The sequence below is a fragment of the Suricata suricatta genome, chromosome 6 (assembly GCF_006229205.1).
Source record: "Suricata suricatta isolate VVHF042 chromosome 6, meerkat_22Aug2017_6uvM2_HiC, whole genome shotgun sequence".
Taxonomy (NCBI): Eukaryota; Metazoa; Chordata; class Mammalia; order Carnivora; family Herpestidae; genus Suricata; species Suricata suricatta.
In genome coordinates this window covers 88,674,114-88,701,216 of record NC_043705.1, presented here as the reverse complement: position 1 = coordinate 88,701,216, position 27,103 = coordinate 88,674,114, and the positions used below count along the sequence as shown (strand labels likewise).

The 27,103-nt window shown below is 39.7% G+C and overlaps 1 protein-coding gene across 8 annotated transcripts in view; it reads right to left on the bottom strand.

Moving 5' to 3' along the window:
* FBXW11 (F-box and WD repeat domain containing 11) overlaps window positions 1–27,103 on the bottom strand; it is a 126,078-nt gene that overhangs the window by 22,872 nt on the left and 76,103 nt on the right. For 5 of the 8 annotated variants that reach the window (XM_029942862.1, XM_029942863.1, XM_029942865.1 and 2 more), the window contains 5 exons: window positions 24,180–24,242; window positions 20,642–20,867; window positions 10,476–10,662; window positions 9,502–9,592; window positions 1,881–2,018 (listed from right to left, as the gene is read on the bottom strand). In XM_029942862.1, coding sequence (XP_029798722.1) covers window positions 1,881–2,018; window positions 9,502–9,592; window positions 10,476–10,662; window positions 20,642–20,867; window positions 24,180–24,242 — 705 coding nt within the window. Of the gene's footprint in view, window positions 1–1,880; window positions 2,019–9,501; window positions 9,593–10,475; window positions 10,663–20,641; window positions 20,868–24,179; window positions 24,243–25,782; window positions 25,788–27,103 lie in introns of those variants that run through there. The other 3 variants (XM_029942864.1, XM_029942869.1, XM_029942867.1) reach the window with 2 other exon arrangements.

Genomic DNA, 27,103 nt, shown 5'->3' with positions numbered 1-27,103 from the left:
GTATCTTGAATGTATCATAGATAAGCTGCTATATTACAATTGCCACTTCAGATAGCTGTGAAATTAGGTGATTAACTAGTTGGTACCTAACCTTCTAATTTCTGTATAAGTCTAATTACATGAAATAGAAGTGGGGGTTTTGATTTTTTACTTTGCTTTTCTGGTTGGAGTATCATTGTAACTACTGTATTGTAAATGACGGAAAATAATTGCATATGTTAAAAAAATAAATTGTATAAAAAAACAGTATTAAAACAAAGAACCCATTTTAAAAATGGACAAAAGATTTGGATACTTCACCACCAAATATAAAGATGTCAGATAAGCACATGAAAAGATGTGTGTGATCATCGGTCATTGGGGAAATGTAAATTCAAATCAAAATGCTGTATGTCTACATACCTATTAGAATGGGCATTACCAACCTGAGAGTACCATGGGCTGACAAGGTTGCATCACAAGGGGAACTCTCATACCTTATGGACAGGAACGTAAAGTGGCAGAGCCACTTTGAAAACCAGCTTGGCCATTTCTTAGCAAGAAATACAGATACTTACCATATGAGTCAACAGTCCCACTCCTTCCTACTCAAGGGAACTGAAAATGTATGCTCTCGTAAAAACTTGCGCACATGCTGATAGTGGCTTTATTCATAATTGTGAAAAATGGAAACACAAATGCCCTTCAACAGGTAGATGGATAATTACACTGAGGTGCACCAGAAAGTAGATTGCTATTCAGCAAGAAAAGGGAATCAACTACCGCTAAATGTAATGAAGGAGATGAATCTCATCTAAGATGCCAAGTGTAAGAAGCCAAACTCAAAAAGCTACATACTGTGTGAGCCCATTTACAGAATATTCTCTAAAAGGCAAAATTATAAGGACAGGAAAAAACAAAACAAAACAAAAAGATTAAAAACAGAAAAAGGTTGAGGTGCCTGGATGGTTCAGCTGGTTAAGTGTCCAACTCCTAGCTTTGGCTCAGGTCATGATCTCACAGATTCATGAGTTCAAGCCCCAAGAAGGGTTCTGCACTGACAGCACAGAGCCTAGAGCCTGGAGCCTGCTTGGGACTCACAGTCTCCCTCTCGCTCTGCCTCTTCTCCCATTCACATGATAAGAACATTTTTTTTCCAACTAATTAATTAAATAAAAAATAAATGTTAAAATCCCAGTGCCTAGGAGGAAGAACTGAACACAAAGGGGCTGAATAAGAGAAATTCTGGGGAGGATGCAACTGCTCTATATCTTGGTTTTTGTTATGGGTACACAATTCTTTGTGTTTGTCAAAACTCATAAAACTTTACAACAAAAAGAGTGAATTTTCCTGTATGTAATTTGTAACTTAAAAAAAAACTGCAATGTTTTCTTAAATATGAGAAAAGAAGCTATAAACAATGTAAAACAAAATCTGTCAGATCAGCTGCTGAACATTAAAAACAGAGAAGTGATCCAGCTTATCTGCTATTGAAGAGTGAATTAAGACATATAATTGTTCTATCATTCTTTGTGTAATCTTCTGAGCCTTCATCAGCACCCATAAAAGGTAATGACTTTGATTTACAGGCAAGGCAGCAACACTTCCACCAGCCAGCAAAGCCAGCAAGAGCCCTGTGATCCTGAGATGTCTTCCATGTGCCCCTAAGCCCAGAACGCAGAATGTAAATGTGCTCGGGGAAGGATAAGAAGTGAGAGAACCCCGGGGTCTAGTGTTAGTCTAGGGAAATACTCCGCAGTTTTTGAGAACCACATTGAACGCTGCCAAGGTGGAGGGGCACAGATAAAAACAATCTGGAAAAAATGGAGAGATTCAGTGGTCTAGTATGTAATACGTAACCACAATTCTAAAAAGAATACAAAGAAAATACAGTCATTCACCTTAATAGAATTATCTCGTAGGCCACTGATAATTTTTTCATCATCATACTGTAAACAGTAGACACCTTTACTATTTTCAGAGCGGCACTGAATCCTCTGCAAGTTGTGTCGTCCACACCGCCAGTTAGATTCTATAGTCTGGGAGAAAAAGGAGGCAACAGATGAGTTTTTGTGAATCAACTATTCTATTAGGCATCAGACCCTTGTGTTGCTTCCAGGAACAGCATACCAGATACCCCATCTTGGTTTGCATAACTGTCTGTGGATAGGAATCATGTTCTTTTCCAAGTAAGACATTAGCCCAACAGTGTTTTTTGTTAAAACACTCCCTATCTGGCAACTGTCATAGGATTTCCAATGAGTTTTGAGTTGGGTTTGAAAAAAAAAAAAATAGCCTAGACAGAGCTCAATATGCTTAAAGAATGCCATTTGCATCCAAAATATACAAATAAACAGTAACTCACTGGGTCACTTTTTAATGCCAATTAAAACATTTGGCAGAAGACCACATTAAGCATATACTGACATTTATGTATTGTCTTAATCCCTGAGAAAGATAGCAAACTACTACCTGTCAACTACTACAGAATTTTATTTGTTATCCATGTTTAATCATCTGCTAGACTGAAAGGTCCTTTAGAATAAGAATGGCACACCTGGGCCTTGGATTCACATTCTTTCATCATTCACGCAACATTTCTGAGATGCTACTTTATTCCATATACTGACTGTGCTAGGTGCCGGGGAGTAAAAGGACAGGAAGCACACAGCTTGCAAGGGAGCTACCACTTCAGTCACATAGGTATCAGGGCACAGAGTATGTGGAACCGGACATTCTCGAAAGATGTTTATCTGGTTAAAGGATCCATATGCTAACCTTGGAAGGAAGTTCTTATTACTTCCCTATTACAAACAAGGGAAGAGTTTAATTTCCTGAGGCCACAGAACCAAGTAACTAGACTAGATGGAAATTACACCCAGTTCTTCCTGACATGGAGTCCATGCTTTTCCACTACGATATGCAGCGTCTATAAATAAGTACAGTCTTAGCTATTGCGGTTATGAACACAGAACGTAAGATCGGTAACAATTCCAGATAAAATCTGAGTGCCAAATGACTGATTAAAACTCTAAGTGCTAAAGGACACTTATAGGAGATAAAAAGTACTATGGCCTCAGACCAGTGGGCAAAGATTAAAGAGAAAGTGGGTCATGCCCAAGGCACTAGAAGACCTAAGCTTTGGTAGTAGATATGAAGCATTTTTAGGATCAAAGGGCACAATGTTTCTACTAAGAACACCCCAAGCGTCAACTCCAAATCCCTGACATTAGGAGACAATGGGGACTAAAATAACTGGTTACACCTGAGATCAGACTACAGCCTGAAAGATGATCTCTGAGCAGTTAATTATCTGAGGAGCGAAAAGTTTAATTAGTTGCTCTCTGAAGAAAGGTGATAAATCTCATCTTCATTCACAAGATGCACTTAATTACTAGCTCTGCTGACATCTGAAAACTTTATTTCCTCTTATGCTGAAGGCAGTATGCTTCTGTATGCTCTAAAATGTTCAAATTTACTGACTGTTATGTCCAGGTACTATGCTTTCATAATCAATCATGTGATGCGATTTAAATATTTTATAGCTAACTTAATCATCCCAACTCTGAAGCTGAAAGTAACTGTCCTCCTTTTATAGAAAAAGAAATGGAAGGTTGGAGACAGTGATACAAATACACCTAAAAAGGAAAATGTTCCATCATTTGCGGCCTTAGCACAGGAGTCTGGAAATATAATCCCTGCCCTCAGACAGCTCCTATGTACGGCGGCCTTGAGAGAGGGCAGGATCGCATGTTTCTAACACCCCAGGGATGTGAGGAGGTGCCATGGAGGTGCCAGGAGGGAGGAAATGCTCATCTGCCCATCTGCTACCAAGTCAGAGCTTCTTAGCCAGCAGCATCATCTCTAGTAAGTTTGTGAAATGTCAGAAATAAAGAACATTCCAAAACCAAAAAAACAAATAAATTAATAATAATAATAATAATAATAATTCACCCCACCTCTGCTACTGCTACCAACGTAGATCAACAGATCTAAGTATATAAGCAAATTGTAGAAAAGGGGTCCAGAAAAAAGACTTCAACTGAACTCAATGCTTACAATCATTCAGAGAACGAATATATTTTTAGATAGTGACTGAGCCACCTCAGCATGCTAAGTATACCAGGAAAACGCTGACTTAGGAGACAGATGTACTGGTAACAAGTCTCATTCATGGCCAGTGACTCTTGGCAGCGGTTACCGATACATTCAGGTTACACCCTAGAGGGCCCAGAGAGCTGCTGCAGAATGCAGGACTCCATATACACCCTAACAGAGATTACCCGGCTGAATATGTAACATACCTTACATATAAATATCAGGTGTTATTTTTAAAATTCACATTAACTGCTTTTAGTTATAAAACTTAAACATTTGCTTTAAAATATCATCAAATCAGTAAAGCAGGCTTTGTTGCTCCATATATTTCAATGCAAAGTAAAAGTATTTACTATCACATGAGAGACAAAAAAAATAATGTAAAAAGAGAAAGTAGAAGGATCCTCACGCCAAAAGGAATTTCCTATATGCTCTCCCTCTAGCGGAAAATGTTTTCTAGAACGGGATGACTTGATTACAATGTTTTACTAGACCTAAAAACCTAAAGATACAGCAGACAGGGCCAGAGAGGAGCTGGGATGAGGCAGCAGTCAGCCTGGGGTGCATCCAACCCCTGCAACGTCTGGACAGAGGACACTGCCTGACATGACAGCCCAGGCCATACCCTCTATCTCTGGCCCTCACACAAGAAATGGAGGCCAGGACTTCTCCAAAGCTCTGCCAGGTAACAGGCTCTAGTTCTAAGTTGAATGGAAGTTAAGAAACGGAAAATGGCTTAGCTTCTCAATACTAAGAGCCTAATTTTTCTAAAATACATTTCTGAATTTTAAAAGAAAAGGTCTGCCAGGTCATTCTTGATGGGTCATTTTAGGAGGCTTCCACTTATGGCTGTGTTAAAAAAAAAATTATTAAGTTCCTGAATTGCCAAATAAGTGGTTTGTTTCAAACTGCCAGGAGAGGGACACTAACCCAGATCAGGGAGCAGATGGTTTTGCTGCACACTGATCTCGTGTAGCTCCTGAGACTCTACTCTTCTCAATTCCCTGGGCCACCCACAAAAGAAAGCCGCACATCCTGCTGACTATGCCTGCCCAAAATACTACCTACCACCATATTCGACGACCTCAACCCTTACTAGAATGCTTATAAGCTAGGTCTTTTAAAAAATAATAATAAATAATAAAACACTAGACCCTTAAAAATGGAAGGCAGCCCACTGTGGTACAGAAAATACCTAGGTCAGTTAGCAAGCTTTGGCAAATGAGTTGGGACTGTTTGAGCTGCAGTTTCCTCCTCTGTAAAAATAGGAAAAATAAGATCTACTTCCTTATTAGAACTCTTTGTAAGGATTAAATGAGATAACACATGTAAAGTGCTCATCAAAGTGCCTACAAATGGTAGCAGGGATGCTCTTCCTCATTTGTGGAGAACACAGACCTAAAGGAGTAGGCTGTGACCAACAAAATCTTCTCCCCAAGATGTCAGAAAAGGTTGTCTTGTTCTGGGCTGGTATTTAATGCTGCTAGCTCTGAGCCCTCCCGAACCATTCCTGGGAAGGGGCTGAGCCTTCCAATGCATTTCAACTCTGAACTTCAGCAGCAGGGACGCAGGGCACACACAGGTGCACCTCTTTAATTATGCAGATACCTGCCATTTCACTTAGACATCATGTGGTGTGGCTACTGTAAAGGAATATTTCGTGTTTTTGAGAACTTGTAAAATCCCCTTACCCTGTGCAAATTTTAAAAATACTGGGAAAGTAGCCATGATACACAGAGTATACAGCGGCATTTAAATTGGCAATAGAGTAAAAACAGATGTCTGAGTATGGAGGAATAACATTATTTTTAGAAGCCTAAACACAACTGGGTGGGTGGGCAAGTTTCAGCATTTTCTGGTCAGGACAATATTAATATCAAGTTTGCAAACCACAAAAAAGCTTCCCACTTTCCCTGAATAAAATGTGGTTTATTAAAAGGTGCGATACAACACACCATCATTTTACCAGTGGTCTCTTCCAAGGAGAGTGCTTCAAAGGCTTGAATCCAGTGAATACAGAGAGGGGAGAGGCATATTACATGAAAGAGTTTACATTGACTCTGAGATGGCAACAGAGAAAAATCCAAGTTCAGGACACAGAATTCTGATGGAATACATCTATTATAACAACTCCCATCTCTCTGAGAGACACTTGGAGGCATGGTAGACCAAAAAGAGCACAAGCTGTGGACTTACTCTGTTTTGATCATTTGAGGGTTAAATTAAATCACTGTAGCAAAGTACCTAAGAGCAAGCTCACCATTCACAGTGAGAGTCCAGATAGTAGAGGAAATATGGCTGCTTCTTTGAGGAATGAGCCTCAGGTTTTCCAGGAATTCCTTCTCAACTCAGAGGTAGTCTAAATCCCCTCTCTCTGTGTGTGGCAAGAACACCCGTAAGAAATGAACCTTTGCAGAAAGTTAGGAATTCTTATTTATTCTCCCCAGACTTCATCTCTCACATCTTCATTTCCACAATAATGGAAGTTGTCCACACTAAGCTAGGTTTTCTAATTTTTTTTTTTTTTCTTAAAAATTAGCCAATTTGTGATGGGTCACTGTAGAAGGGCAAGGTCATCTGCTCATCAGAGTCAAATCTACGAAGAGACAGATGACACAGCCAGTACATGAAACAGAGCTGTCAAAGTAGAGCAGGAAAAGGAAAAGAAAAAGGTGTTGTGTGTTGGCAACTGGGCTAAGTACATGGGAACCACACCGAGACTCTGCAGCTCCGCAGAGACAACTGGGCAGGGGGCACAAACATCCACTTTATGTTTAGGGTATAATTTATCCTTTGGCAATGTGCTTATTAGAATGAAAACCCTTTAAGATACTACCTTTACCATATCCAGATTAAAACAAGGTCAATTAGTCTTATCTTAACTCATACCCTTTCTTCAACTAACAGTCAAGGATGCTGAGTACTCACATAACTGGGGAGAGATGAGATCACCTTGAAAAGTAACACACACAGGCATGTAACATCATACCTTTTTCTCCTTCACTTCCTAAATTTTTCACTTTGAAAACGACAAACAACACACTAAGCCTAACGCTAAACAGATCTCAGTCCAATTCCCATCTCTTCTCTTATCTCAGTTTCCCCGTTACAGATGGGGATAATATGTACCTTGTTGTAAGAATTAAATGCAATAATCTCTGTAAGTCATACAACATAGTTCATGGTATACTGCAAGGGCTCAAAAGAGGATACCTGTAATTATTATATTCTGCTATGAGGGTTTTATACCAGCCATGTGGTCAAGAACCAAGTCCTTGAGTCTCCATTTGTTTGATCCATAGATTACTGACACAACTCTCTACATGTGTGCTCACCCTGGACAGAATGAAATGTACTCCCAAGACAGAGGTAAAGAACTCTATTTTGATCTAGAGTACGAAAAAGTTGTCTTAAGTCCAGAAGAACAGGAGGTTGGTCAGACACTATTACTCACTTAACTGTGTGACCTGGGGCAAGCTATTTAACCTTGTTGAGTCTCCATTTCCTTAGCTCTGAATAAGGACATGGCCTACCTTTCAGGTACTGTTCAGAGTGTTAAATGGAAAAGTGTATTACAAAATGCTTAACAAAGTACCTAGCACAAGTAAACAGTATCGTATGCATGACACACTATTTTTTATTATTACTACTATTAGTGAATATACCAAAGTATAAAACATCATTCCTTACTTATACTAAGAGATCTAGCCCACAAAAATCTGGAGGAGACTCTTGTGGCCAACCAGTGGGTTTTCCCAAACCACACGTTAAGAACCACTGGGTAGACCACCATGATGTAGAGGTTTTGAATCAAATAGGGTTTTCCCCCATAGCTCTATTTCCCTAACATCTGCCTCCTCCACTAACTTTAAAATATTATTTTAGCCTGAGGAAACAGTTATGGTAGGTGGTGTCACATACTATCATGCCACAGAATACTGAGTTCATACTAATGATTATAACAGTACTTATGAGGATTAAATAATCTATGTCACCAAAATCTTCAACCTGATCAAAAGTTCTCCCAGAGTTCCTGTTTATTAATATTGACTTCAAACATCATCCTTCTCAATAACAAAGGATTTGCTGAAATTATTCAAGGAAATCTGGAGTTGTAAAGAATAGTTGAAAAAAGAAGTAAAAAGTAATACAGTTTCTAATATGTATGCACAAGCAATATATTCCTACAACTATCCTGGGGTAAGAGACAGCTCCTCTCCCCTGGAACATACACACACACACACACACACACACACACACACACACACATCAACTTAAGATTCAAGTTAACAGTGTCTTGGCTACTAACAGTGTAGGAAAAATGTATTCTCAGTTTTGAACTTCCAGTGGATCAATTAATTCCTAAACTTTATGATTTGTCAAGCAGAGGTTTTAAATTATTTAGCCCTCCCTAAAAGACTGCTTTACCACTCAATTTAGGGGAGTAGATACTCAAAACAGGGTTTGTGTTTTAAATATGATAGTCTACTCACACTGAAATTTACCATTAACCTAATGATTCCATCCGTTCACATCTGCCTTAAAAGGGAAGGTGGGGGTCGGGGGGACTCCCAAGGAGGCATATGTTTCTCCATTAATGAATTTTGGCACAATAACTTTTATGTCTATCACCTGGGGGAGAGGATTACTTCACATTTGGGAAACTGAGTATAACTTTATGGGTGATACAGCACTGCCTAGCAGAGGCTAAACTTTTCACCAAGGAGAAAATAGTGAAGTAACCAAGAGCTGCCAAGAACACATATGAAAGAGTTAATGAGAAATGCCTGTGCATGTCTTTCCTGGTTCAAGGAAAAGGGCTAAATAATAAAACTGAACTAATTAGAACACATGAATAATATCAAACATCTCCAATGTTTCTCATCAAGTTTACAGAGTTTTTACTGGTCTAGTGAAGTTACACTCAAATCCAAAATGGTCCAGGAGCATAATTTGCTCTATAAAAAACCCACTTAACTATTGCTTAGAATCATATTTGAGTCATTTTTATGAAAAAAAAAATTATGGGAAATTTACAGAGGAAACTGAGACTGTACCTTCTCTAATGCTCTAGAGATGGCTCAAAAATGTAAAACTGCAAACCTGAAAAACTGTGCCTTGGATTTTGGAAAATTTATCAAATTATAATAAAAAGCTGACTTTGGATTAAGGTTTTAATTAACTAGCCACTTTGCAGAGGCACTTCATGTTTTAGAAAAGTCAGGTCAGTTTTTTACAAAAAGGCATTATCTATCCTGAAGAATGGCTGCAAACTACACTGGTGTGACACATTTGCTTCAAGAGTTCAACTTAAAAAAAAATTACTAGCTCCATGTTTTTAGATCAGCAAAACACTCTAAGGCAACATAAAGAGTTGAGAACAAGACACACAGAGCCCATAAAACAGATAAATTGTAAAGTTACCTCTATATCCTGGATAATCTTTGGGTATAATGACCTATAAAATGAGTTGGGAGGGCCATCTGTAGGTCTGTTCTTAAACAGGTACTGATCCCTGGCAAATAAAAACAAACAGATGTTACAGTTTTGCACGTAAAAGAGTGAATTTTATTTAAACATGGTGCTGACAAAGATACTGTATCTTTCAAGTCTTCTGACTTGCATTGAACTTTTACAGTGCAAAGGTAGGATTTCTGACCACTAAATTTGCATATGAGACACAAATGTACTTTTATTTCCAGCTCTCTACCATAATCCTGGCCTTTTATTTTCTGAATACCCAATGCATATTCATCCAGCCTTTGATTCTATAATTTAATAGAAAATGCTAATGTGGCTTTGTGACAAACCTTACTTGATACACATCAAACTTCCTCCAAAAAGAAAACACGGCCCTATTCCTCACGCACACCATAGCGTGCATAAGCTGAACTCGCTTTCTGTGCCAAGTGGGTACACAGGTTAGGGACACATAGAAAGCTAAAAAGCTGTGTGTAGGTTAATGGGTTGAGTGAAAAATCCTGCCTGCCTTGCCTCCCATATCTTCTCTCAGAGCAGTGACAAAAAACAAAATGTTATTATTTGATTTTCTCATATTTTTTTTCTTATCTATCTTCTGGTAATGGTATCATCACCTAAGAAAAATGTGAAAGGAAAACCAAAACTTAAACTTATAGATTTGAAAAGCCAAATCACTCCTTCAAACTATATAATACCTCCTAAAGGTTAATACTTGTAATGGAAATATGCACTGCAGAAGGAATTACTCTAACAGCTTTAACTGCCCCCCTCCCTGACCTGCCACTCGCGACCACTCCTCTTTCCCATTTTAAAACAGGCCAACACATTTGGCAAGTCTAACTGCTTTTTTGAATAATCAAACTGACCCTATGGCCAAGAAACTTTTTTTCAGGGGAACAAGCAACCCAAGAACTTACCACCCTCTTCTTTCTGAAAGTCCCTTCCATAGAGGGTCAGTGCGCACCATTCTTTCAATCAGCTTCTTCCAAAGCATTCCTTCCGAGATCACTCGCTGCCATTCTTTACATACCAGCTCTGCTGCACACAGAGACCTGGCATCCAGGTAAGAAAGAATGTTTTCTGCGATGTGATCTAAGCCTTGCTCTACAAAATAGAAAAGGCAATGAAGGAATGGGAAGGGAGATGAAAATGTACCAGTCACCATTTCTGTAAAGGTAAGAGGAAGAAAGAAATCCTGAACCACGCAACATACTTGAGTAATATCAAAAGTTCTGCAGATATACAAGTGCAAGAGTACATAAACAAACTTTTTCAGTTCTGAGTTTTTAAGAGAAAACAACTGATGGCGGGGCACCTGGCTGGTTCACCTTGGTAGCACATGCAACTCTTGATCTGGGGGTTGATGGTTCAAACTCAGGATGGGTGTAGGGCTTCCTTAAAAAAAAATTTTTTTTTAATTTTTTTAATGTTTATTTGTTTTTGAGAGAGAGAGAGAGAAAGGGAGAGGGAGGGAGAGAGAGAGGGAGGGAGTGAGGGAGGAAGGGGCAGAGAGAGAGAGGGAGACACAGAATCTGAAGCAGGCTCCAGTCTCTGAGCTGTCAACACAGAGCCTGATGTGGGGTTCAAACCTACAAACCATGATTGTGACCTGAGCTGAAGTCGGATGCCCAAGTGACTGAGCCACCCAGGCGCCTCAAAAATAAAAAAAATAATTTTTTTTGATGGCAACAGATCCTGTGTATAAAAAGCAGATCCTGGGCAGTTCTATTTGCCAGGTATTGTGAAAAAAGACTTATTTGCATTTTCTCTTATAGAACTCTTAGAAAACTACTATAGGGTAATGATTCCTCAAATTTTATGGAAGAGGCACAGAGAGGTAAAGTCCTCAAGGTTTCACAACTATAGAATAGTAAAGCCTAGATTGGAACTCGGATCCCTTGGTCCTAAGTTTGAGTTTCTTTCCTCTCTGACTTACCGTCTCTCATAACAAATTGTCCACTTCATATATGACTTATGTGAATTCTTTGGAGCCAAGGAGACAAAGGAAAACATGGACACATCTTTAAAAGCTTATGAAAAGTTAAGTGATAATCCTAGAGTTAAAGTCTAGTCTCCTTAAATGTATTTTTGCCAATCATTTCTTCATCTCCTTCTTATGGAGGTAGAATCCTCAAAAACAAGAAACAGCTGTCTATGAATTCTTGAACTTCACGAGGTTTATGCCACACAATGCAAGGGTCCTCCCAAGACAACCAAGATTGAGAGTCTGCCTGACGCTGCCATCCAGTAAGGATATCACCACTGTCATCATTGTTGCCACCTGTAAACTCCCATCCTGTGGTTCTAGGCAAGTCTTCTGTAGCTACAGAACATAAAGCTCACCGCCCCCCACCCCTAAGACCAACTGTAGTGGTGGGAACACTAAACACAGAGGCAGAAAATTTCAATTTCAAGTCTAGGCTCACCATGTAGCAGTTCTCTGACATGAAATAAATATTAAAACATAATCCTGAAACATCACTGCCCCCTGGTCTTTTCCATTATAAAATGCTAATTACCAGTAACCACTGTCCTTTCTCACTACCAGTAAGAATCAAATGGAAGAACTTAATAAAAAGATTTTATTTTTTTTTTTAATTTTTAAAAAATGTTTGCTTATTTTTGAGACAGAGGGAGAAAGAGTATGAGCAGGGGAGGGGCAGAGAGAGAAGGACACACAGAATCCAAAGCAGGCTCCAGGCTCTGAGCTGTCAGCACAGGGCCCGACATGGGGCTTAAACCCACGAACTGTGAGATCATGACCTGAGCCAAAGTCGGACGTTCAACCGACTGAGCCACCCAGGCGCCCCTATAAGAAGACTTTAAAGACAACAAAACCCATACAAGGTTAATATTTGCTGTCGTTTTCAAGATAAACAGAAGCCATATAGTAGCATTAACTTGGCAGGATAGAAGTAAGTCTTCAAACTTTCAGAACTCTGTTTTCCTCATCTGTGTAAGATGGGGATAATAATCTCTATTTTGAAAATATCAAAATGGGATGCTACATTAAAATGCTTTACAAACTAAGGTTTTCTTCAGTTCTGAGAATGACACTTTATACTCTTTCTTGATTGTGATTTACAGACTTTTCATATAGTAATTCTCCTACTCTGGACTAGATCTAATACCCAAGCTCTGATCTGATCATAAAGACCACATACACTGAGACCACTATGTTTTCTGATGCATGTCACTGTATCACAGTTAATGCAGTCAAAGATAACACTGCCTTTATCTAGTAGTCCTATCACAGTAGATTCCTAAGATGGCGGTAAGTTAAAATTAATTTCTAGGCCTGTTCTCCAAAAAGATCTAGTAAAGCAATTCCCCCAGGGTGCCTGGGTGGCTCAGTTGGTTATGTGTCTGGAACTCTTCATTTTGGCTCAGGTCATGCATGATCTCTCGGTTCATGGGATCAAGCCCTGTGTTGGGCCTGGTGATGACAGCATGGAGCCCGCTTGGTATGCTCCCTCATTCTCCTTTTGCCCCACCCCTGCTCACAAGCATGCTCTCTCTCTCTCTCATAATAAATAAATAAACTTACAAAATAAAATCCTCCTAAAGTCTACATTTGTATGGCTAATGGAGAGGTGAAGGGCGGCTTCCTGCAGAAGTTTATAGTTATCCTTACTGTAATTCAACTTTGAAGCTTAATCTGACCCTTCCATGTCAGCATCTGGAATTCTGATCCTGTCATCCAGAAGAGTGGGTATTCCACACCAAATCTGCATGATGGGCACATGTAATAAGCTTTTATCCCAAGTTCTTGGCAAACATGTTAAATGGGTCAGAACCAAGGACAGCACCCATGATTCTAGATCCCGATTTTCATCGAGGCTCCTGTGGACCCATTCATTAAATACACAGCACCAACACAGAGCCATTGGCTCTGCAGCCATCGGATGCACGACTGTCCAGCCAACATCTCTCTATTCAGTGCTCAAATATTTGGAGAAACTCCACCCCCATAAAGACCCTATCACCTTTACCTGTACATCATTCTTCTGACCTCTAATCTGATAACCTTACCCTCCTCTCCCAGCCCGAATCCAGTGAATTTGGTGTGGTTCTTTTGTAATCCCTTGCTAGTGCTTACCACATAAAGTTAGTGCTGGATTTTTTGTTTACAAGATGGCAGGGAGCTGCTTTGTGTCCCTGCCACATGTCCATCTATAACCCAAGTTCATAACAGAAAAATTATAAAATGCATATAAGCAAAAAATTTCTAATCCCTGAATCCTCTGAGATAAGGACTCCTAGCATTCTGTATACATCCTTATAGGTTTACACAACCCTAGACAGGCCTTTCAGCTGCAAATTAATTAACATTGAAAATCCATTTTAAGAGTCTGCTACAGCATAACATTAAGTTTACTAGCCAATATCCCCCAAATACACCCAACCCCAGGTTTCCAGTTCATAACACCAGGAAGTCTGTTCATCACTCATCTCAGAGTACTATTCATGCAGGACTCCCAGACACAGCTGTGCAAGCTGTAAGGGCACAACTGCACCCAGTAGCTCTGCCTATGGTTTTCTAATGTGTATCTGAGATGGAGAGAAAGAGAGACAGAATGCACATGAGTGGGGGAGGGGGAGGGGAGGGAGAAAGAGAATCCTGAGCAGTCTCCATACTGTCAGAGCAGAGCCCAGTGAGGGACTAGAACCCATAAACTCTGAGATCATGACCTGAGCCAAAATCAAGTCAGATACCAGGTGCCACTTTGCCTGTGGTGTTCAATTACTTCTCAACGTTCCACAATTCTGAAAATCACAACTACCTGTTCTGTCACTCTCCTGGCACACAATGTCTTTAGGTCTACTTGTCTATAGGAGCTATGTGTTTCCTTTTCGTGTATCCCCATGATCATGTGCTCCTTTCTTCCATTTGTATTTTAAATTACAGAAATCCATGGATAATCATAGGATACTTGTACCTCTCCACTGCTGGGACTGACAAATTTACTAACAAGAACTTCAAATTTCAGAATCTCTCTGCCCTTTATAATCATATTTTCTTTTAGCACCTCTAATCATGGGCTAATAGAGCTCTTCTCTGAATTTTTCTAATTCTGGGTATTTATCTATCGTCTAGTTTCTACATATCCTATGAGAACAAAATCACCTTTCAAGGTCTGCCTTACTTCCATATCAGCAACAGAATCCTCCTAATTGGAGGGTGGGAACACCCCTAACCAATTCCCCTCGTGGGTCCTTCGCTCTGAGTGATGAAACGCATAGTGAGATAAGAATGCAATGCATCAGATGGTTGCTTTCTCACTGCAACTCAGCAACCCCCCCATCGCCTGCATTTGAGCTGGAAGAGAGTCATCCAAATCTTCTACCTGGTGGGTGGTCTAGGAGCTGGCTCTCAGAAGCCTGTGTAGTTGTAGTTGAGTCACTTAGGGCAAGTGAATTTTAAGATAAACAGGGGCACCTGGGTGGCTCCATCGGTAGGGCATCCAACTCTTGGTTTCAGCTCAGATCCTCAGGTCATAATATCATGGTTCATGGGATCAAGCCCCAAGTAGGAATCTGTGCTGACAGTGCAGAGCCTACTTAGGATTCTCTCTCCCCCTCTCACTGCCCCTCCCCCATTCACAGGTGAGCTCTCGCTCTCCCTCAGAAAATAAAAACTTTTAAAAAAGTAAAACAAAAAAAACGCCAACAAAAACAGAGTCCCTAGACATTTTTCTGGTCTACTGCATCAGTGTCTTTCCATGGTGAGAACCAGGAGTCTATATTTTTAGGAAGTGCCACCAGATAATTCTAATACTAGGAACTATTGCCTTATAGAAATAATGTTTTTACTCTAGCTCACCATTAGACTATCACTGAGTTTCTGTACAAGGAAATCTCTAACACATATTTCCTCCTCTTTCAATGTCATCACTCCGATCCAGCAACATCTCCATGATATCTAGGAGACTGACTTCTCTTGCATAATACTTTAAATTCACACCCTCATTCCAGAAGGCAATGCATTTTAGTCTCCTGGAAAATGCACTGGTTGTAGAGTCAAATAACCTGGGTTGAAGCAAACCAGTTTTCCTTTTTGGATCTCAGTCTCCCATAAAATAGGAATGATATTAAACACCTGATGTGGATGATCTGATATAATGTGCACAATAACCCTGTGACAATAGTTATTCTTAATATCCTCATTGTACAGAGAAGGAACTTCCGAGCCTTGCTGTAAGGTTAACAGGATGATATCAAGCGTCCAGACACAGAGCAGGCTCTTGCTAAGTGTCAGTCTCTGCTCTCCTTCCCTCATCTCCAAACCCCTTAACTGATACTATTGGTCAAAGAAACTGAGCAATGTTGCTCTTCTTTGTTATTTCTGCAAAGAAAATGTTGAAGACCTCCTCTAGCAAAGCACTAAAGCCCATTCTAGCATCTTGGTGTTAAGTCACACATCCACTTAAATGTTTGCATAACAGGAATCCCACACCCTCTCCTTGAACACCTTAGAGTAGTATCCCAGGAGCCACGCAGACCATACAACTTCCTCATTTCAAGCCTATTCAGGACAAAGAAGTTACTGAAGAAGGTGGTCCACCTGCTCAGTGAGGAAGTGCGTTGAGGAGTTAAAGCTGAGCATTTTCTCAAGCTATCTGGCACTGTTTCTCTATCTTGCTAAGACTCCCCCTTCTCCCACCAACACCTCCCTTCCCAAGGCAACAAGAGGACACATTATGGTTTCAGAAAATGAGGCCAGAATACAGCACACACAATGCTAAAGAAATGCTTCTGTGGCTGATTATAGGCACCAGATGAAGGTCTGGAAAAATTTCAATACTAAATTAAAACAATTAAAAGGCACAAATTTCAAAGCTCAATATGTAAATAACACTATATCAAAATGGAACTCAAATGTATAATGTCACTTCAACGCCCTTGACTGCAGCCAGTTTTAACACAGCTGCTTAGACCATACAATTACAGAAACTTTTATTCTTTTAGAAACACATTTCCAAGAGCAGCTGCAAAGAAACTTCTTTCCCTGCCCACTCCTGCTGTCCCTTCCTAGTCACAGATCTAGTTGTAAAATCTGAACTTCGCAACCTTTTGAAAAAAAAAATAATGCAACTGCTGTCAGTGGATGCCTTTAACTCGGCATATACTGACCTAAGAATTCAGGCAGAAGTGAAGCGACACTCAACTCACAAAGTTCAACATTTTGTTGTCCCAACAAAATGGTGTCTACCGCTGGTGTCAAGATGAATCCACTCAAAAATTAGCAGGTGAATAATTAAAACTTCCTGGCAACAAATCTTTCTACCTCTGGAGAAGCAGGTGTTTCCTGTCCCTCCAGGCTTTTTTCTTTGTTTTTTAAGCTACCACCCTCACAATACCCACCAGATGTCAGGCATATTACATACCTTGTATTTAATCTTCACAATATCCCATGAAATATTATGATTATTCCCATACAAATAAGGAAACCAAGGAATCCAAAAAGTGGGCTCATGTAACTATCAAGTGCAGGGGCTGGGATTAAAACGTAGAGACTGTCTAAATCCAACACCCACCCGCTTTCCACTCTGTCATGCTGGTCCTTGGCCTGACCTCCAGCCTACGGCCTTCGCTGTGCTCTGGTTCTTCCACATCTCCCAAGACCTTTGATCTCATCTGTCACATTTACAGTCCATAGTGGTTTATCACCCTTACTTAGGGATAAGACAAATGAATAAACCACGTCCAGGAAGCTAAGTGTTTCAAAATTCATAATTGCTTAGATACTTCCCCAAAAGCATCGCCAATGCTTATCATCCTCTTTGAAGTACAATCTGCCTCTACTTCAAATGGTATAAATTTCCCTTTAACAACAGTTCTTACAAACCACAAACTTAGTCTGCAGAAATTGACATTGCAGACTAAACATTTACCATGATTTTTAGAAAAGCATATCATAATTATCACTTTTTCCACTGAACCAAAAGGAGCCAGAGACCACAAACATTTTCCATTTTCCCTATACTGACAGGTAAGATATTCACAGTAAGCATTAAAAAGGGAGAACTACAGACAATTTTTATAGAATTAATGGTTTGCCCTATCAAAAGAAGTCTTGACAATTGCAACCGAGTAAAACTTCAAACTCAAGATCATCGAAGGTAAAAGTTAAACACCAAACTAGAATAGTGATTAGTAAGTTGCTCCATACATTATTAAATTTAAGTATGAATATACACATGGACCAGCTTCTCCCTAAGGCAGGGTCTGTGTTAAGGAACTAATGCCAGGTTTAATCCAAGTCTACTAGACATGAACACAATCAACGTGGCCAGCTTGTCCCCAGCTATTAGATTCATATGTATGATATATACTGACATATGTATATATGTTCAGATCAAATCCTGTTAAAACAAATAGCATTTTAACAAAAATATTTCCATGTCCCAGCCAATGATTCATTCATTTCATGTAATATTCAATACCACAAAATTCCACTTTCACAGAGATATGGACAATGCCTTAAAATTCGCTGTAATGAAAACTGAATTGTATGCAATTATACTAACCATATTTATATACATAACACATGTTCATCTGTTCTGTCTCTTCTCCAAGACCGTACACTCCCCAAGAGAAGGGGTTGCCTCTGAACTACTCTCTGCAAATCAAGAGAACGTCAACAGTGCCACCTCATGGATATTCTGTAAATAGAAGGTGAGTTTCCTGGCCCTCTATAAATGTTTGAGAAGCAAATTACAGGCAAAAATAAAATAAAACCAAAACAGCAGAAAACAAGCAAACAACAACCAAAAAAACAACAGATTTGCCTGAAAAAACTGGAGGCATAGTTTCACTTACATAAAGGCACTTATGGGGAACAAGTACAGTCATCGAATCATTAATGGTCTGATCTTTCCTAGATGTGAGATGCAACCTGAGTCCACAGGAAGGCCTGGATGCTGGAGGTTCCGAGTTCCGGGATCGCACACACCAGAGACACTGCAGTGTGTGTCAATCACCTTACTTAAAGCCACCTATAATTCTCTCCCCCCACCAACCTATAATTCTCTCCCCTTCCCGAACCCCTCACCCTCCTTCCCTCTCATAAAACCATATCCGTTTCCCCCTCTCCCCCTCTTATAAATAACTGGGTTGTAAACTGGGTTGTAAACATGTATTCTATACCTATGGCCAATAAGAATTTTCCAGAGTAATCCTAATTATAATGATTTCAGCCTCTGCACTAACTTCTGAACCTACCCCTACCATCACCCACAACCATAATAACCAAGATGTATGATCTTCGTCATGTCATGAAATTTCTCTGATCCTTGGCTTCCTGGTCTATAGAATGAGAAAGAGGATTAAGTGATGGCTAAGACCCTTCTTAGCAATTAAATACCATACAGCTCTAGAAAGAGAAGGTTCTTATTTTCTTTTCTAGAAATACTAATAAATGAAATGGAGCAAACATGCTACATTTCAGCATAAAATAAACTAGAAGAGTCAAAATTTCCTAAGCTAATTCTCAAATAACTTTATACTCCCACTGTACAAAGTAAACTTACACATTTTGGAAGAAAGATTAGAAATTTGAAACTGGCCTGTCAATTTGCCTGAGACCTGAGAACACCTCCTATTTGCCATGGAAATACTTTGAACATGGTGTCCTGATGCACTCTAAGTCACAGACAAGCTAAGGAAGGAGCTACTCTTTGAAGAGCTATCCAGAAGCTCTGATGGGTTAGGGCAATGACACTTTTATCCTGGCTACTTCTAGGTCTACCCTGGCATAGCAGTTATAACCCCGAGACCACAATGGCTATATTAGAAGAAAACGTTCTGGCCAGCATTCTCTTCAGAAGTGAAATCTATCTTACCTAGCCAAACTGAAAATTAAAATTAAAAGGAGGAGGAGGAGGAGGAGAAAAAAAAAGAGAAAAGAAAGAAGTAATGATCAAAAATCAAAGCGGGAATAAAACAGGCAGAGCACAGAGGCTTTTTAGGAGCAGTGAAACTATTCAATTTCATACTATGATGGCAGATACATGTCATTATACATTTGTCCAAACCCACAGAATGTACCCCAAGAGTGACCCCTAACGAGTATGGACTGTGGGTGATAATGATGTGCCAATGTAGGCCCATGTGTCCTAGAGCCAACGAGCCACTCTGGATGGGATGTTAACAGTGGGGAGACCGGATGGGATGGTGACAGTGGGGTGGGGTGGGGTGGGGCTATGGAGACTATATGAATTCTCTGTATTTTCCATTCAATTTTGCTCTCAACCTAAAACTACTCTAAAAAAAAATAGTCTCTATCTCTCTCTCTTTCTTTTTTTTAAATCAAAGTAAGCTTAACCAGAGGAGTATGGGGGTGGAGGGCGGAGAGTGAGAGGAAGAGAGAAAAAGAGAGGTGGTGAGGGAGAAGATCCAGAAATAAGTTTTTCAAAAGTTTAATAAAGACATGCCATAAGTTTTTCCAACACATTGTTACCATTCCCTACCCTAGACGTCATTTCAAGTACAAGTAAACATCCTAAACTTTGCGACACTGCTTAAACATAAACACTGTAGGAAAAATTATCTCCTATGTTTAAAAAAATTACTTACAAAAGCAAAATACAGATTCTATATAGGCTACACCAAAACTAATGGCATAGGGATACTTGGGTGGCTCAGTCAGTTGAGCGTCCAACTCTTGATTTCAGCTCAGGTCTTGAGCTCACAGTTTGTGGGATCAAGCTCCGCGTTGGGCTCTGTGCTGACAGTGCAGAGCCTGATTGGGGTTCTCTTTCCCTGCCCCTCTCCCACCTCAAAATAAATTAAAAAAGCATTTTAAGAAACAGCATAGCATTAGCTCAGTAAACTAAACAATGGTATGATCAATGATCAACACCATTAATCACAGAAACTGCCTACATTTCCTACATAGATCCTAAATTATAACTCCGTTTCCAATGCCATAATAAAATACAGTATGGGTCCCAAAGAAACTCACACAATAGTCTCACTGTACTCATTCATTCATTTCACAAATATCTACTGAGTTCTGCCTAGGCCCTTGGGCTGGACATTCACCTACTGCTTAAGCTTTTTAAAAGACAAGTACAGTTACCTGGTAAAGCGGTAATAAAGTCCCGCTGCAACATGGGCTTCAGGTAAGAGTTAATATGTCCATGCTGATAATGACACATTCGTGAAATAAGGTGTTCCACAAATTCCACTTGATCTGATTCAGACCACTGGTCAAAATATTTAATACACAAGTCTTTTTCTTTTTGATAGTTGCCTTCTGATGGCCTCTTTCTGGAGACGATCACAGATGATGTTCCATTACTTATCTATTTTAGAAAAATAAACAAAAAACTTATTAGTTTGACAAGGAAAAGAAATCTAATTAGTATTTTACTGGAAACATTTTTCACCCTTGTATTTAATCTTAAAATACCAGTTATACCCTAAAGCCAAACTCACTCCTTCATTAATACATTCATGAAGTAATTTAAAATGTATTCAGGGGCTGGGTCCTCAAAATTAAGTCTCTAAAGTAAATGTCAAATTTATAGCTACTTATAAAGCTATATGGTGTCTCAAGCCATCATTATCCAATGCTTATTTCCAAAACCACACGGTTACCAGGTAACTCATGTCAGAGATGACTATCTTAGAAAACTTGCTCAACTTGGCCAAGTGGCAACTGATTGACTATTAATAGTTTGTTTTACTTCTTCAAAGATCAAGGTCAATGCTATATTCACCTAGCCAATGGTTCTCACACCTGTGTGTGCATCAGAGTAACAAGAGGGCTTCTTAACAGACAGATGGCCTAGCTCCGCCACAGACGTCCTCATACTACTGTTCTGGAGTAGAGCCTGAGAATTTGCATTTCTAACAAGTTCCCAGGTGGTGCTGATGCTGATGGTCCAGAGAAGGCACTTTAGAGACCCCACTTTGAAAACCACTGGTCCATCTAATGAAGAAACCTGAAGGCAATTCAATCTAAATATTGAACCAATCTCCAAACTGTTTCTAGAACTACTAGACTGCTAGCAAAATAGTTTCGACTTTCACTCCCTTTTTTTGATCACCTGCTCTAAAAGTGACCCAACGTAAACCACAAATGCCTGAAAAGATTCTCATCCTATACATAGCGCTGGCCTATAGTATCCCAGACTCCTATACTAACTACGCATTTCTCATCAAAGCTACATGGTCCTTGCATAAAACCAGCGTATTTTTTAAAAAATAAAAATTATATACACTTTATCTGACAACAGCATCAAAATAAAAAATAATAATAATTGGAATCCCTCGACTGAAGCCACAACTGCCACTGGTGTTATGAGGCTCAGTAACATCCCTGTTTAAAACCAAAATTAGGGGCACCTGGGTGGCTCAGTCGGTTAAGCCTCCGACTTCCGCTCAGGTCAGATCTCACATTCGTGGGTTCAAGCCCCGCGTCAGGCTCTGTGCTGACAGCTAGCTCAGAGTCTGGAGCCTGCTTCAGATTCTGTGTCTCCTTCTCTGCCCTCCCCCTCTCATGCTCTGTCTCTCTCTGTATCAAAAATAAATAAAACATTAAAAAAATAAATTAAAAAAAATTACTTTGATGCTTTTGTCAAACATTTGCCAAGCTACCTACCGAGCCCTCCTTTGAGAGCCCCTGCACGTGTAACACCAGAAAGAATAGCTAGAAGGGGATTTTGAAAACTAAAGAGTTATATTACAACACGTATTAACTCCATTAGGAGCTCATCTCAGGAGTTTTACACAGAAAGAACCAACAGCTTCGTTATCACTATGTCCCCTAATTTAAAGTGGACTGAATCTATCCCAGAAAGAAGACGACCTTTATAAATAACCATAGGAGTCTGGCTCTCCTTATTAAGATCTTATATATCATACCTCTCTGAAGCCAGCTTTTATGTCCACATTTAAAGGTACATAGTGAGAAGGCATTCACTTCCCGTCCCATTTATCTTACCACCTCTTTCTCTAGGAATGTTTTCCCCCCTGTAATTTGGGTGAAGGAGCGCTCACTGACACTGGGTCCCACCAGAGGGCAGCATTGAACAGAAATTTAAGCTGCTGCTTGTAGTTAAGACCTCTTTCTGACAGACCCCAAAAATCAACGTTCAAAACAGAAGTGAAAATTCTTCACTGTAGTGAACTATCAGCTAGTATAAGGAGCATCTCCGCTACTTTTAAGTATAAGGATGTTCACTATAATGTTATAACAAAAATTAGAGGTAACTGCCCAACTACAAGGCAACTGGTTAAAGCAAATAATGCATCTACTTAGGGTACTATAATGAAGCCATTAAAATTAGGTTTATATAGGAAGATGTTAAAAACAAGAGAACGTGCTTATGAAACAATACGAAGGAACAAAAGGCAAGATGCAGAATTCTATATAGCATTACAATCATGGTAATTAGTGCAAAGGGAAGCACACAAGACAGAATAAAGATTTATTTAAAAAATAGTCATATTTCCTTCCTCTTTTCTTTCTACATTTTGTTCATTATAACTTGCCAAAATAATTGCTTTCCTAATAGGTTAAATATGTGGTAACAACTTGCATTTGTGTATTGCTTTGTAATTTTCAAAATACTTTCACTTCCATTATCTTATTTGATAAGCAAAAGAGTTATTATTTCATTTACAGAAGGGTTCCTAAACATCTAACCTCCCTCGAGCACTGGTATAATCATTAACTAGTTAACTAAAAGACAGAACTTATGAAAGAAAAACTGAAAGCCAAAGTGTTAAGAACCACTGTGAACTGAAAAATCAACAGTCACTGAAGAGAACCCTATTGGAAAATACCGAACACGAAGGAGGAACAGATGTCAACTGCACACAGTTCCCCCAACATAGCGGCAAGTGCACAGTTCTGCAGCACATTTCCCATTTCTACTTCTAGTCACCTGCTGAGAGCCCAGAAAGATTTTTCTGGCATTGTTTTGCTTTGCTTACTTCATCTTTAATTTGTTGGGCACACTTTATTCTTGCTAACTCATCTACTCTTCTCACTCCAAATCAAATGAATGCAGAGAATATTTTTTAACGTTATTCTCGTCATCTTTAGGTCTGCTTGCCTTTAATGTGTCTTTATGAAGGGCAAAGTTATTTGTACCATAGTGGTTGATGAAAATATCAAATCATGAAACTTTACATACCATCATCCCTCTCCCCACAGCTAGACCAAAAACACCCTGGGGGATTGGGAGGAAAACTGGCAGACTCAACAGAGCCATGAAAGAAGAAAGGAAAGGGCAAACTAACAAGAAATGGGACAAGAGAAGGGTGAGGGTAGGGAGACATACACTGGTATGGCATGGTGCTATTCTGGTGACAAAGGATGCCACCACTGACCATCTATAGCTCAGACCACGGCAAAAAACTGAGTATTTTAGGCTGCAGACACTTCAGAATCTTTGTAGCAACTCCGAAATTGTTTACTATTAGTAAACAATTTATCTGTCCCTACGGAACAGAAGATAAATTAGGGCGAATTCCAAAACTAGCAAAATTGCACAAAAGAAAACAAAAACACTTGCTTGGCTCTCATTTTCACTGAGGACATGAGCTGAGGGAGCATCTTATCTATAGTAAGTCAACTGCTCTTATCTGTGCGTCGTCATTCCTACCTGCCAAAGAGTATTTTTCTTTGGGGACTCATCTTCATTTTGATCCTCCATAACTGAAGTGTTCTAAGGGGGGAAAAACAGGTTATTTGAATTATGCCGAGTTTTGTAAATCCTATACCAAAATATAATTTTGAAAACCCAAAGTAGAATGTACCAACACCAACCCAAGAACTCTTTGGCTTGTGACTAACAGATGCCGTTTTAGGTCAAAAGGGTTGTGCTCATCTTTCATAAATCAAGAGTTAGTTGCTGGACAAAAGTAGGCATAAAGTCTTTATTTATGAAGGTTGGGCATACTTAGAAAACAGGCTAAATTATGGGACTGGGGCTGAGACTCTACCTCAGTCATGACTGTTATTCTTTTAACTTATGGCAAGAAGCCCCAGAGACCCACTAAGTTCTTAACGATTTCATAAAACATTTACTAGAATGTCTGCTATTCAGTAATCCATCCCAACCATCACCAGCAATTAGTATTGACAAAGCTCTAGAAGACCCCTCTTGCTTTTCTCTTTCTTTTCTTGATAACCATGTTTTTCTGGACCGGCTTTGCAATTTCCCTTAGAGAGCACCAATGGTGGGTGCCCCAACTTCTTCCCTAAAGAGGATATTGGTAGCCAGTAACAAACTGGCTTCCCTTGGGAATGCATTAGTTTTTGATTTTTGCGTTTACCGCACAAAGAGGCACTGTGTAATTATTCTTTCTGGTGACCTAGTCGCTCAATAGATGCCCATTAACTGGAGATTATACAGGATTGAATTTTCCCTTTTGAAGCTCCTACCTAATGGCTAAATGGAAACTTAATGAGAAGGGGAAGTGGGAGAGTTGCACTCTGAAAGGAATAACAATTCAAGAACCTCTAAGATTCTTTCCCAAACCTAAAGTTCTAAGATTGGGGTACAAAATTTAAACCATAACACTCCACAGTATTATTCCAAAGAATCCTATAGATCTGTTTAAGTTATCACTGTTCACAAGGTTCTGTTTATCGGCATTAGGGATAAGCTATCTTTCAAAACTTCCCTAGTTTTCCTTTATTTTCTCCAAGTTGTAAAATGTTTAGACCCATACAGTATTTCCAATGTGGGTAATGACAGAAGAATCACTGCTGAACACTAGTGCTCTGCAGGTCACATAGCTGGCTCTGATCAGGAATACAGTATGTAGTACAAAAGTCCAAGGCTTTGAAACCAGCGAGAAATTGCATTTGCGATGTGGTCACTTATTCAGTGTGTGTGTGTGTGTGTGTGTGTGTGTGTGTGTGTGTGTGTGTGAGTGAGAGAGATCTTGAGGAAGCTATTTTACCCATGGACAAATAGAAAACAGAGAGAGATACTGTGGGATTGAGACTCCTCAGCGCAATACTTGGTGTTCAACTGGTTCTCACAAAATCTACTCACACCCAGCTTTGAAGGTGCTACTTTCCCTTAAGCGTGATCTTCCCACACTTTTGAACCTCAGGCTTTGACAGAATGGCTCCAGATGGCTGCCTATAGAGAAAATCCACTGGCTCCCTCAATAAAATCTTACAAGCCCTACAGTGCCAAGGTCAGCGTTGGGGGAGGGGGGCAGGAGCGGGATTCCCCATATGTGAAAGCCAACCATGAGCTAGAGAGGAAGACATTGTGTCCAACGGGCCAAAACAGGTCTAGAGTAGAGACAGCAATAAGTGATCCTTAAGGGGAAGAAGAGGATGGAGAAGAGAAAAACAAAAGTAGTATTTCTCACTCCATGTAATTTTCCTTTTGCTGCTATCTTGAAGGACTTAAGATTCATAAAGCTGGCAGGGGAGTGAGTATGTGGAAATAGTGACTTAATACATCATCTCCTGGGTCCAACTGGTAGCTACAAAGCCATTTTGCAAGGTCACAAGATCCTGGGTTCTAAGAGAGTGACAAGAAAAAAGCATGGCTGAAAACATGAAGAGTTAAGCATATAAGATGAAAGAAAAATGACAAGTCCCTGCCCCCATCTTTAGGCACCCGAGGAAATGTGTGAAGAATGCATATATGTAGGGTTTTAAACTAAAAACTTTTGGGGCGCCTGGGTGGCTCAGTCAGTTAAGTGTCTGATTTCAGTTCAGGTCATGATCTCATGGTTTGTGGGTTGGAGCCACATGCTGGGCTCTGTGCTCACAGGTCAGAGTCTGGAGCCTGTCTTCAGATTCTGTGTCTCCCTCTCTCTCTCTCTGCACCTCGCCCGCACGCCTTCTCTCCGTCCCTCAAAAATAAATAAACGTTAAAAAATTTTTAACTAAAAACTTCTTTTATATAGGAGTCTGAACCCACCAGAGCTCTTCTGACCTAAGCTACCTAAATACTTTCCTCACTCAGGGAGAAAATAAAGTCAGAAGTCCCTGCAGGCTACACAAGAAACAACTGTCTTTACAATTTCATTTAATTCTGCCTTTCACTCATTCCAAAACAGAGAAACGATGCTTATTTGTACAGCTGAGAAAGAAACAACCCCTCTGATAAAAATAGCAACTATTCTCTTAAGCTTGATAAAAGTGGATAAAAAGATACAATTTAATAAAATTGTATTTAATAAAGCCCTGGGGTGGTTGGAATAGCTCCCTTATCATACATATCTTTTCACCTCTTAAAAAGCCTTCAGAAGAAAGGGAAAATGCTACTCTGAAGCTACATTGATCAGAGGATCATTTCCCAAGAGTCTTCCAGGTGACACAAAAGATGCTCAGAGAGAAAAGCATCCCAGGGTCTAATTAAGTTTGACAAATGCTGTATGTGCCCACTCTCTCCTCCCAAACTCATCTCCCTCTCTTTATCTCCCCATCTCTCTCGCTCTCCCCCCCCCCACGTCACAATATATCTCATTAAGACACTAAAGACTCTAAAGGCCTATAATTAAATCATGTTAAATTGGTTTAATTTAGCTTTCCCAAGTTTGTGGGGCATGGACA